This window comes from Pristiophorus japonicus, chromosome 21 (assembly GCF_044704955.1).
Source record: "Pristiophorus japonicus isolate sPriJap1 chromosome 21, sPriJap1.hap1, whole genome shotgun sequence".
Taxonomy (NCBI): domain Eukaryota; kingdom Metazoa; phylum Chordata; class Chondrichthyes; family Pristiophoridae; genus Pristiophorus; species Pristiophorus japonicus.
In genome coordinates, this window is record NC_091997.1 from 94,366,490 (window position 1) to 94,379,521 (window position 13,032).

The 13,032-nt window shown below is 48.3% G+C and overlaps 1 protein-coding gene across 1 annotated transcript in view; it reads right to left on the reverse strand.

The window, feature by feature from the left end:
- Window positions 1-3,538: 3,538 nt before the first annotated feature.
- Window positions 3,539-13,032, reverse strand: part of LOC139233572 (mitochondrial adenyl nucleotide antiporter SLC25A24-like) — a 35,112-nt gene continuing 25,618 nt past the window's right edge. The window contains exons 4-6 of the mRNA XM_070863972.1: window positions 7,594-7,761; window positions 5,421-5,571; window positions 3,539-3,723 (exon numbers count right to left, since the gene is read on the reverse strand). Of these exons, the coding sequence (XP_070720073.1) occupies window positions 3,539-3,723; window positions 5,421-5,571; window positions 7,594-7,761 (504 nt within the window). The remainder of the gene's footprint in view (window positions 3,724-5,420; window positions 5,572-7,593; window positions 7,762-13,032) is intronic.

Below are 13,032 nucleotides of genomic sequence, written 5' to 3' on the forward strand. Positions count from 1 at the left end.
AGAAATTAAAAATTCAACAGAGGAGGACTAAGGGTTTAAATAGGAGGGGGAAATAGAGTACGAGAGGAAGGTTGCAGGGAATATAAAAACTGACTGCAAAAGCTTCTATAAATATGTGAAGAGAAAAAGATTAGTAAAGACAAACGTAGGTCCCTTGCAGTCGTATTCAGGTGAATTTATAATGGGGAAAAAAGAAATGACAGACCAATTGAACCAATACTTCAGTTCTGTCTTCATGAAGGAAGATGCAAATAACCTTCCGAAGGTACTAGGGGACAGTGGGTTTAGTAAGAAGGAGGAACTGAAGGATATCCTTATTAGGCGGGAAATTGTGTTCGGGAAATTGATGGGATTGAAGCCCGATAAATCTCCGGCGCCTGATAGTCTGCATCCCAGAGTGCTCAAGGAAGTGGCCCTAGAAATAGTGGATGCATTGGTGATCATTTTCCAACAGTCTATCGACTCTGGATCAGTTCCCATGGACTGGAGGATAGCTAATGTAATACCACTTTAAAAAAAAGGAGGGAGAGAGAAAACAGATAATTATAGACCGGTTAGCTTGACATCAGTAGTGGGGAAAATGTTGGAATCGATCATGAAGGACGAAATAGCAGCGCATTTGGAAAGCGGTGACAGGATCGGACCAAGTCAGCATGGATTTATGAAAGGGAAATCATGCTTGACGAATCTTCTGGAATTTTTTGAGCAGAGTGGACAAGGGAGAACCAGTGGATGTGGTGTATTTGGACTTTCAGAAGGCTTTTGACAAGGTCCCGCACAAGAGATTGTTGTGCAAATTCAAAGCACATGGTATTGGGGGTAATGTACTGACGTGGATAGGGAACTGGTTGGCAGACAGGAAGCAGAGAGTCGGGATGAATGGGCCCTTTTCAGAATGGCAGGCAGTGACTAGTGGGGTGCCGCAGGGCTCAGTGCTGGGACCCCAGCTCTTTACAATATGCATTAACGATTTAGATGAAGGAATAGAGTGTAATATCTCCAAGTTTTCAGATGACACTAAACTGGATGGCGGTGTGAGCTGTGAGGAGGACGCTAAGAGGCTGCAGGGTGACTTGGACAGGTTAGGTGAGTGGGCAAATGCATGGCAGATGCAGTATAATGTGGATAAATGTGAGGTTATCCATTTTGGGGGCAAAAACACGAAGGCAGAATATTATCTGAATGGCAGCAGGCTAAGAAAAGGGGAGGTGCAACGAGACCTGGGTGTCATGGTTCATCAGTCACTGAAAGTGGGCACGCAGGTACAGCAGGCGGTAAAGAAGGCAAATGGTATGTTGGCCTTCATAGCTAGGGATTTGAGTATAGGAGCAGGGAGGTCTTACTGCAATTGTACAGGGCCTTAGTGAGGCCTCACCTGGAATATTGTGTTCCGTTTTGGTCTCCTAGTCTGAGGAAGGACGTTCTTGCTATTGAGGGAGTGCAGCGAAGGTTCACCAGACTGATTCCAGGGATAGCTGGGCTGTCATATGAGGAAAGACTGGATCAACTGGGCCTTTATTCTCTGGAGTTTAGAAGAATGAGAGGGGATCTCATAGAAACATATAAGATTCTGACGGGACTGGACAGGTTAGATGCAGGAAGAATGTTCCCGATGTTGGGGACATAGTCTTAGGATAAGGGGTAGGCCATTTAGGACTAAGATGAGGAGAAACTTCTTCACTCATAGAGTTGTTAACCTGTGGAATTCACTGTCGCAGAGATTTGTTGATGCCAGTTCACTGGATATATTCAAGAGGGAGTTAGATATGGCTCTTACGGCTAAGGGGATCAAGGGGTATGGAGAGAAAGCAGGAAAGGGGTACTGAGGGAATGATCATCCTTGATCTTATTGACTGGTGGTGCAGGCTCGAAGAGCCGAATGGCCTACTCCTGCACCTATTTTTCTATGTTTCTATTACGCAGGGTAGCATGTAGGATGCCAGCCAGGAGTGCGTTAGAATAGTCTAGAGGTAACAAAGGCATGGATGAGGGCTTCAGCAGCAGATGAGCTGAGGCAGGGATGAAGATGGGTGGAACTAGGCGGTCTTTGTTGTGCTGTGGATATGTAGTCAAAAGCTCATTTCAGGGTCAAATGTGACACCAAGGTTGCGAACAATCTGGTTCAGCCTCAGACAGAATTTGGGGAGAGGGATGGAGTCAGTGGCTGGGGAACGGAGTTTGTGGCGGGGACCGAAAACAATGGCTTCGGTCTTCCCAATATTCAATTGGAGAAAATTTCTGCTCATCCAGAACTGGATGTTGTACAAGCAGTCTGACAATTTAGAGACCGAGGAGGGATAGTGAGGTTGGGCTGGGTGTCATCAGCGTACATGGGGAAACTGATAGTTACAAGGGGCAACATGTAGATGGGAAATAGGAGGGGGCAAGGACAGATCCTTGGAGGACACCAGAGGTAACGATGCGTGTTCCAGCATTTTATGTTTCTTTTCTTCTTTCTGTATTTCAGCCCTTTCCCTTTTGATTGTTTCCTGTGAAACTGCCAGCATTGCGCCCAATTTTTATTTGTATACGTGTTTGGTTTATTTAAAGTATTGTCAATAGTGTCCTGAGAAATCAGACAGAAATACTGCTCAATGTAGAGTCGGAGATAACCGGGCAAATTTACAACTATCGAATGAGTAAACAAAAGCCTTTATTATGACTCGATTGTTTCTATTTTTCACGATCCAAATATGAATCAGTGCGAGAGCAGCATTTACAGACAGAAAGTGTTGCTCACATTGTATGTAGTCCTGTCTCTGTAACCCTGGCACAAAATGGTCCTTTGTGCCGCTCGCTTGCAGTTCTTGCTTGCGGCCAACAGATGTCCCCACACTCAGGCCCAGTGAAGTTTGATTGACAGCTCTCTCTCTCTCTCTCTCCCTGTGATTGACAGCTCTCTCTTTCTCTCTCCTCCTCCTGTCATTGACAGCTGTCTCTCTCACTCCTCGTTGGCTAGCTGGCATCTGGTGGATGGGCCTATTGGCTACCTTTCTCTGGTGGATGGGCCTGTTGGCTACCTTCCTCTGGTGGATGGGTCTGTTGGCTCGCTGGCCTCTGGTGACGGGCCTGTTGGCTACCTTCCTCTGGTGGATGGGCCTGTTGGCTAGCTGGCCTCTGGTGGACGGGCCTGTTGGCTAGCTGGCCTCTGGTGGATGGGCCTGTTGGCTACTTCCACTAGTGGATGGGCCTGTTGGCTCGCTGGCCTCTGGTGGGCGGGCCTGTTGGCTACTTCCTCTGGTGGATGGGCCTGTTGGCTAGCTGGCCTCTGGTGGATGGGCCTGTTGGCTACTTCCTCTGGTGGATGGGCCTGTTGGCTAGCTGGCCTCTGGTCAATATGATTATACTCTAGCCTCTGGTGACTTGTTGGATGGTTTGTGGTAGCTGGTGAGATTGGCCTACAATAGCTAGCTCCTCTAAATCTCTGATGTAGTTACTGCAGTGTTCAACGTCTCTCCATTGGGCCAGGACTTGCTTGTCTGGGTCAGGATTGTGAAGAAGGATGGGAAGAATCCACGTTTGAGATTTTTAGTACGGGTTAATTGGAGTTGAGGCCCAGGATTCTTTTCATCTGCTCGTAAATGACAAAGCTGATGCTCACCGCAGGCACGACCTTCATGGAGTTGGCAGCAAATCCACGGTAAAGGCCGATGAAGCCTTCGTCTTGTAAGATGATGTGGAAGTACTTGTGCATGGCTACCTTGGCACCGTCTCTGATAACGTCTGCTCAAAGATAAAAGGCAGAGCATTACAGCACAGGAAGAATCCAATCCCACTCCCACTTTTCTCCCCCCCTTCCCATCCTGCCCTGCAGCTCCAACAACCCTTGCAACAGCTGTAGGATGGGAAGGGAGGAGGGTTTGTGTGCTAGTTGGGTGGATGAGAATCGGCGGCCAGCACATGCTCAACTGTGTGATAGGTGCACCCAGAGGTACAGCTCCTCACCAGCAGTGAAATTACTCCCAACGTGTTGGCAAGCTATTCAACCACGGGGAGCCTCACAGTCCAGCCTCACCCGATACCCAGTAGGGTTCGCCATACAGCGATCAAGAGAAGGGACCTTGCCTGGTTTATTTTCCCCCTTCCGATCACACAATGGTGGCTCACCTGCAGACTGCCCCATTCAGCAATGAGCAAGGCTTTTTGAGTCACTTTTGTTCAATATTGTCTCGGTGTCCACACCTTTAATTCAGTCACAATATATAAGGATGTTAAAGAAACAAATGCTTTCAAAATCAGGTTCCCAGCCTAACTCAATACAAAGGCACAGTTGTGTCCCAAGTCACATTGAAACAGAAAGATATTGTGAATTTGCTTAGTTTTATTTATGATGGGCAGTTACTTCTCAATATGGTTGGCCATTATTCGATTGCAGCCTTATTGGGGGAGCATTTCTGAGCCCAGTTGGTTCTCAATACCAGAGAGGTGCTTCACGCCTGCCTGCTTACTCCTGCACTGAGTAAAAGTACAGCATGTGGTAATACAACAACAAGTACTACATCTGGTGGATGCAGAAACCTTCACCACTTTTAAGAGATGGTTGGATGGGCACTTAAAGTGCCGTAACCTGCAGGGTTATGGACCTAGAGCTGGTAATTGGGATTAGACTGGATGACCTTTTGATGGTCGGTGCAGATATAATGGTAAGTACTGCAGGGAATAGAATACGGCTAGGGTGATTGCCTGGATGGGTCGGAGAGGAATTTTCCCAGATTTATTTCCCCAATTGGCCTGGGTTTTTATCTGGTTTTTGCCTCTCCCAGGAGATCACATGGCTCCGGTTGGGATGGAGTGTAGAATGTTTCAGTATAAGGGGTGTTGCAGTTGTGTGAGGCGGACTGGTTGGGCTGGGTGCTCTTTGCCTTTCCGCCATTGTTCATTGTTCATAGGTTTATATGTAACCTTCAGGGCTGCTGACCGAGGGCCGTGCGGCTCTTTGTCGGCCGGCGCGGACACGATGGGCCGGAATGGCGTCCTTCTGCGCTGTAAATTTCTATGTTTCTATGAAAATAACTCCGCGTGTAAAGGCTAATTTGAACATTTATAGAGATTGTAAACAAGTATTGGTGTTAAGTGTAATACAGTAGGAGTATCCGGGATCAGGAACCTGGGATGGGGAGTATCCAGCGGCTCTGTCCCTGGGATGCAATGCATGTGTAAACGCTCCAAGTTTCCCAAGGCCTCTTTAGTTGGACAACAATCAGAGCCTGTGGACTGAACCATTCCCCGATGACTTGCTCCCTCCCACTGTTTTATATTTTATAACCTTCCCACAACATAACATGGCCTTCAGTGAATGATTCCATTGCCCACCATGTTATTACCCAGTAAGTGACTCACGATATTACTGATCCATTACTCACTACATTACACTGAAGAAAGTTGGTGTGGAAAGTGAATTGCGATGTGCTTGGGCTCACCGTGTGCTTGCATCTTGGTCCTGACCAGTGCCAGCGGATAGCTGCCCAACTGCCCACAGGTGCTGGAGAAGGTGCCACACCCCAGGTGAACGATGACTCCAGGGTTCTTTGGGTCCTGGTTGTATTTCTGGCAGTAGGCTTTCTTCACCGTCTAACATTGAATGTGAACACAACACACAAATAAGGAATAAATCACACAGGGGGAAAAGAGCAGAGAGTGAGTCCAAATTGGAGATTGTCATAGTCATGTCAATTCACCCAAGTTGTGTGTTCAGTTATACTATTGTGCTCAGTGCATAAACCGAGCTGCTCTCAATAGGATTACACAAGAGTGGAATGACAGGTGTGTGAAATATTCATGTTACCCCCCCTCCCAATGGCCTTTGACCCTGGGCCTTGCCTGGGCCATGCTGGTTGTGGGAGCAGTTTGAGATCATAAGGTCATGAATTAATAGCATCAAACAAGTATAACATGAAGGAGCCATTTCTACTCAGTGTGCCTGAGGTGATGGGGCAGAGACCCTGAACACAATCTCCCAGCGCCCGCCCATTGTGGCCACACACTGAAAGTTCACATGGAATGTGATAATGGCATGGAGGTGACTCAGCGATTATGTGGGCATTACCCAGCACTTACACTGGGCATGTGCCACTTCCAATTGCCACCCATGTAAATGGGTGCCCATCATCATCATCATAGGCAGTCCCTCGAAATCGAGGAAGACTTGCTTCCACTATAAAAGTGAGTTCTCAGGCGACTGGACAGTCCAATACGGGAATTACAGTCTCTGTCACAGGTGGGACAGATAGTCATTGAAGGAAAGGGTGGGTGAAGAGACTTGTTTGTCACAAGCTCCTTCCACTGCCTGCGTTTGATTTCTGCACGCTCTCGGCGACGAGGTGCTCAGCGCCCTCCCGGATGCACTTCCTCCACTTAGGGCGATCTTGGGCCAGGGACTCCCAGGTGTCGGTGGGGATGTTGCTCTTTATTAGGGAGGCTTTGAGGGTGTCCTTGCAACGTTTCCTCTGCCCACCTGGGGCTCGCTTGTCGTGTAGGAGTTCCGAGTAGAACGCTTGCTTTGGGAGTCTCATGTCGGGCATGCGGACTATGTGGCCCACCCAACGGAGTTGATCGAGTGTGGTCAGTGCTTCAATGCTGGTGATGTTGGCCTGAGTGAGAACACTGACGTTGATGCGTCTGTCCTTCCAGGGGATTTGCAGGATCTTACGGAGACATCGTTAGTGGTATTTTTCCAGTGCTTTGGCCAGGTCCCTGACCACTACTCAGAACAAAGTGTAAAGGGCTATTGAGAAGCTTCATTCAACAGCTTGGAGGTTATGCTTGAACTGTATAAAACACTGGTTAGGCCGCAGCTGGAGTACTGTGCAGTTCTGGTCACCACATTACAGGAAAGATGTGATTGCACTGGAGAGGGTGCAGAGGAGATTTACGAGGATGTTGCCTGGACTGGAGAATTTTAGCTATGAGGAAAGATTGAATAGACTGTGTTCAACAATCAGGGGGGATAGATTTAAAGTAGTTGGTCGGAGGTTTAGAGGGGATTTGAGGGGAAATGTCTCACCCAGAGGGTGGTGGGGGTCTGGAACTCACTGCCTGAAAGGATGGTAGAGGCAGAAACCCTCACCACATTTAAAAAATACTTGGATGTGCACCTGAAGTGCCGTAACATACAGGGCTACGGACCGAGAGCTGGACAGTGGGATTAGGCTGGATAGCCTCTTGGTCGGCCGGCGCGGACATGATGGGCCGAAATGGCCTTCTTCCGTGCTGTAAATTTCTGTGATTCTATGATTTCTGGCACATTTTTATTACTGTGTGTTTTTTGCTGACTCTCGGGGGTAGGCTGAGGCTCAGTGGGCAGCACTCTCTCTCGCCTCGGAGTCAGAAGGTTGTGGGTTCAAGTCCCACTCCAGGGCCTTGAGCACAATTATCTAGGCTGGCATTCCAGTGCAGTACTGAAGGCATGCTGCACTGTCGGAGGTGCCGTCTTTCAGATGGATGCAAAAGATCCCACGGCACTACTTGTGAGCAGGCCCCGGGGTATAGGGTATGAGCAGGCAGTAAGAGGGTATCTCGATTTACAGATTTTACAGGTTTTGCGTTTTTCTTAAGAATTTTGCTAAATCAACAGTCTGACCTTTTGAAACTTACTTCGTAGACAGTGAGCTCAATGCCTGCGTAGGGGATGATGCCCAGTAGGTTTGGCAGGTATCCAGTGTAAAGTGCACGCCAGCCTCCATGTTTAATGACGTATCTCAAGCAGTCATTGATGCCATGGTACTGGCCTGTGTACCCCATAGCCAGTCTGGTCTTCAGAACCTAAAGCAGTAAGCATTCCTCGTCACAGCGCTGCTCACGTCAATATCTTTACATTTCACTAACTTTTGGTTGGAGGAGTTTTTCCCAACATAACAGACCAACTAGAATTGCAGAGACATGTATGTGGTACAGACAGGTGCAGCAATTTGAGATATCCGGGAAGGGAAGTGTCATAAAACGGAAGCGGTTGATGATGGTAGTTCAGTTAATGTGACTTATTCGCAAAATTGAAGGCCATGGGATTAAAGGGCAGTGGCTGTCTGGATAGAAAGGAGAGAGTTAGGCAAACGGTTGTTTCCCAGACTAGACGGAAGTATACACTGGTGTTCCCCAAAGCTCGGTATTAGGACCTCTGCTCTAATTGATAGATATTAATGACCTGGACTTGGGTATACAAGGGCATCATTTCAAAGTTGGCAAGTGACACGAAACTCAGAAATGTAGTAAACAGTGAGGAGGATAGAAAGAGACTTCAGCAGGACAGAGCCAGACTGGTGAACTGGGCAGACTCGCAGCAGACACACACAGCTGTGAAATGCTGCGTTTTGGTAGGAAGAATGAGGGGAGGCATTACAAGCAAAGGGGATTAAAGGGGGTTCAGGAACAGAGATCTGGGGTGTATGCACACAAACCTTAGTGTGTGGCAGGACAAGCTGATCAAGCTGTTATAGAGAAGCATATGTTATAGGATCCCGGGCTTTATAAACAGAGGCACAGGGTATAGAAGCAAGGCGGTTAGGCTCAACCACTGGTGAGGCTCCAGCTGGAGTATTGTGTCAATCAAGTGAGTCAAACATGATTTCCCCAATACAGCTCCACGCTGCCTCCCCTTTATTCATCTATCATTGTGCAAGTGGCTGTTAACTCTCTCCCGGATTATTGTTTTTATATCATCATCATCATAGGCGGTCCCTCGAAGCGAGGATGACTTGCTTCCATGCCAAAAAGAAATGAGTTCACAGGTGTTTCAATGAAGGACCTAATATTCCAGATCCCAAACTACATGTTGAAGGGTGGAAGATACCTGTGCGTGGATTTTTTTAACGTGGGGTGGCCGTTATACACCAGCCACCACACGGGCTTGACAGAGCTAGGTCTTGGTCCAGTGGCAAGGGTTAACCAGGACGGCTGGAGACCAGCTCTGCTGCACGGACCTAGTGTGCACACATATTGCAGTGTGGGCTGGCCCGTGCTGCCCCTGGGCCCTCGCCTCTCCTGGGCCCCAGATTCACACCTCTCCTGGGCCTCGGTCACTTCCCTCTATGGATTCTTGCCGCTCCTTCGCCCCTCCTGCTGTGTCTGCCCGCATTGCAATCAGCGACCTGGCTTCGTAGCCGTCACCCTCCTGCAGCAGCACGCGCTGCTCCCTGCAGTGGTATACTGCCACACGCTGCTCCCGCCAATGGCCCCGGCCTGCTGATGGTCTTGCAGGCCAGGACCACGCCACCCCAGCATGTTAAACGGACTGGTCTGTAATTGCCTGCTTTATCCTTCAATACTTTTTTGAATATGTGCAATCTTCCAGTCCTCCGGCACCGCCCCGGTATCTAAGGAGGATTGAAAGCTGGTGGTCAGCACCTCTGCAATTTCTACACCTCAAAAACCGAGTATACATCCCATCTGGACCGGGTGACTTGGCACTTTAAGTACTTCTAGTACTTCTAGTACTTCGTCTTTATCTATTTTTATCTCATCCAGCATCCTGGCACCCTCCTGATTTGCCTTGGCTTTGGCAAAGTCCCCTTCCTTGGTATACACCGATGCAAAGTATTCATTTACTTCCTCAGCCATGCCTTCTGCCTATGCCAATAGATCTCCACTGTGGACCCCAATTGGCCCCACCGCTCCTTTGACAACCTTGCACTGTTAATATGGCTATAGAAGACCATTGGATTTCCTTTTACATAAGAACATAAGAAATAGGAGCAGGAGTCGGCCATTTAGCCCCTCGAGTCTGCTCCGACATTCAATACGATCATGGCTGGTCTGATCATGGATTCAGCTCCACTTCCCTGCCCGCTCCCCATTACCCTTTACTCCCTTATCGCTTAAAAATCTATCTCCACCTTAAATATACTCAATGACCCAGCCTCCACAGCTCTCTGGGGCAGAGAATTCCACAGATTCATGCCCCTCAGAAGAAATTCCTCCTCATTTCCGTTTTAAATGGGTGACCCCTTATTCTGAAACTATGCACCCAGTTCTAGATTCCCCCACGAGGGGAAACATCCTCTCTGCATCTACCCTGTCAAGCCCCCTCAGTATCTTATACATTTCAATAAGATCACCTCTCATTCTTCTAAACTCCAACCTGCTCAACCTTTCTTCATAAGACAACCCCTTCATCTCAGGAATCAACCAGGTGAACCTCTTCTGAACTGCCTCCAATGCAAGTTTATCCCTCCTTAAATAAGGAGACCAAAACTGTACGCAGTACTCCAGGTGTGGTCTTACCAACAGTTGTAGCAGGACTTCCCTACTTTTATACTCTATCCCCCTTGCAATAAAGGTTAACATTCCATTTGCCTTCCTGATCACTTGCAGTACCTGCATACTACCTTTTTGTGTTTCATGTATAAGGACCCCCAGATTCCTCTGTACTGCAGCATTTTGTAATCTCTCCCCATTTAAATAGTAATTTGCTTTTTTATTTTTCCTATCAAAGTGGATAACCTCACATTTTCCCACATTATATTCCATCTGCCAAATTATTGCCCACTCACTTAGCCTGTCTATGTCCCTTTGCAGATTTTTTGTATCCTCCTCACAACTTGCTTTCCCACCCATCTTTGTATCATCAGCAAATTTGGCTACATTACACTCGGTACCTTCATCCAAGTCATTAATATAGATTGTAAATAGTTGAGGACCCAGCACTGATCCCTGCGGCACCCCACTAATTACAGTTTGACAACCAGAAAATGACCCATTTATCCTGACTCTCTGTTTTCTGTTAGTTAGCCAATCTTCTATCCATGCTAATATATTAACCCTAACCCCATGAGCTCTTATCTTGGGCAGTAACTTTTTAATGTGACACCTTATCGAATATCTGGAAATCCAAATACACCACATCCACTGGTTCCCCCTTATCCACCCTGCTCGTTACATCCTCAAAGAATTCCAGCAGATTTGTCAAACATAATTTCCCTTTCATAAAACTATACTGACTCTGCTTGACTGTATTATGATTTTCTAAATGTCCTGCTACTACTTCCTTAATGATGGACTCTAGCATTTTCCCAACAACAGATGTTAGGCTAACTGGTCTATAGTTTCCTGCTTTCTGTCTGCCTCCTTTCTTAAATAGGGGCATTTATTTGCGGTTTTCCATTCCTCTGGGACCTTCAGGGAATTTTGATAGATTACAACCAATGCATCCACTATCCCTGCAGCTTAAGTCCCATTAGTTTGCCGAGTACTTTTTCCCCAGTGATAGTGATTGTTTTAAGTTCCCCCCTCCCTATAGCCCCTTGATTATCAATTATTGGGAAGTTATCAATTTTTTCGTTACCTAATCGATTGTTGAACTGTCTCTTAATACACCTGGCTGGTAGGACTCTGCCAGAATGGCTGGGTATTAGGCCGGGTTTGGGCTTGGGTCCATACCTCTCTGCCCAGCCCAAACAAGGACCATCCTCCTGGCCAGAGCCCCTCCCCTCTGCCCGGAGCCCTTCCACCAGTCCTGAGCCCCTCCCCCTGGCTGGAGCCCCTCCCCCTGGCCAGAGCCCCTCCCTCCTACCCAGAGCCCCTCCACCTGTCCTGAGCCACTCCCCCCTGGCTGGAGCCCCACTCCCTGCCCAGAGCTGCGCCCCCTGTCTGGAGCCCCTCCCCCTTCCCAGAGCCCCTTCACCTGTCCTGAGCCCCTCCCCTAGCCCAGAGCCCCTCCCCTAGCCTAGAGCCCCTCCCCCCTGGCTGGAGCCCCTCCCCCTTGCCCAGAGCCCCTCCCCCCTGCCCGGAGCCCCTCCCCTCCCCTGCCCCTCCCCCTGCCCAGAGCCCCTCCCCCTGGCCAGAACCCGTTCCCCAGTTAGATGGTCACTGAGCAGTATTTATATTTAACGTGATCTTCCTACATGCTTTGGGCTCGATGTTTGGTTTACTGACTTTCAGCTCAGGTAGTTTAAGAAAAGTTGATCATTGAGCCCAATATCTGCCGGTCTGATGCCCAATTGCCGGCACCACACCGGGGAGGGTGAGTGGGTACGGCTGAGGTTTGCCAGGGTGATACCAGGGATGGGGTATGTGGAGAGATTGGAGAAGCTGGGACATCTCGTTAGAGAAGCGAAGGTTAAGGTGAGACCGAATAGAGATGTTGAAAATGATGAGGCATGTCGGGATACATTGCTTCCTCTGGAAGTGGGTCAGTAACCAGAGGTCATAGTTGAAAATAATTGGCAAAAGACTAGAGGGGAACTGGGAGATGTTTTGTCACACAGAAGGTTGTTGTAATCTGGAACGCACTGCCTGAAAGGCTGGTGGAATCAGATTCCATAGGAACTTTCTAAAGGCAATTAGATATGTATGTGCAGAAGACTTATTTGCAGGGTTATGGGAAAAGCTGGGGTGTGGAACAGAATTGGGCACAGGAAGGGCGAGCCGAAGGGCCTCCTTCTGTGCTGTAAGGTTGTCTGATTCTATACGATTCTAAGGTGCTGACTCCCGATCAGGTGAGATCGCTCTATGGCCACGAGCAGATCTCTCTCACTTTGTCTAAAGAGCTTCTCAGACGGACTGGGACAGTGGGCTGTTTCACCATAGCCCGCGCACACCGGGGTCACGGAACAACTAGGTTGATTCGGGAGATGAGAGGGTTGACGTACGAGGAAAGGTTGAGTAGGTTGGGCCTCTACTCATTGGAATTCAGAAGAATGAGAGGTGATCTTATCGAAATGTATACGATTATGAGGGGGTTTGACAAGGTGGATGCAGAGAGGATGTTTCCACTGATGGGGGAGACGAGAACTAGGGGGCATGATCTTAGAATAAGGGGCTGCCCATTTAAAACTGAGATGAGGAGGAATTTCTTCTCTGAGGGTTGTAAATCTGTGGAATTCGCTGCCTCAGAAAGCTGTGGAAGCCGGGACATTGAATATATTTAAGACAGAGATAGACAGTTTCTTAACCGATAAGGGAATAAGGGGAGCGGGCAGGAAAGTGGACCTGAGTCCATGATCAGATCAGCCATGATCGTATTAAATGGCGGAGCAGGCTCGAGGGGCCGAATGGCCTACACCTGCTCCTATTTCTTATGTTCTTATATGAATCGGACTG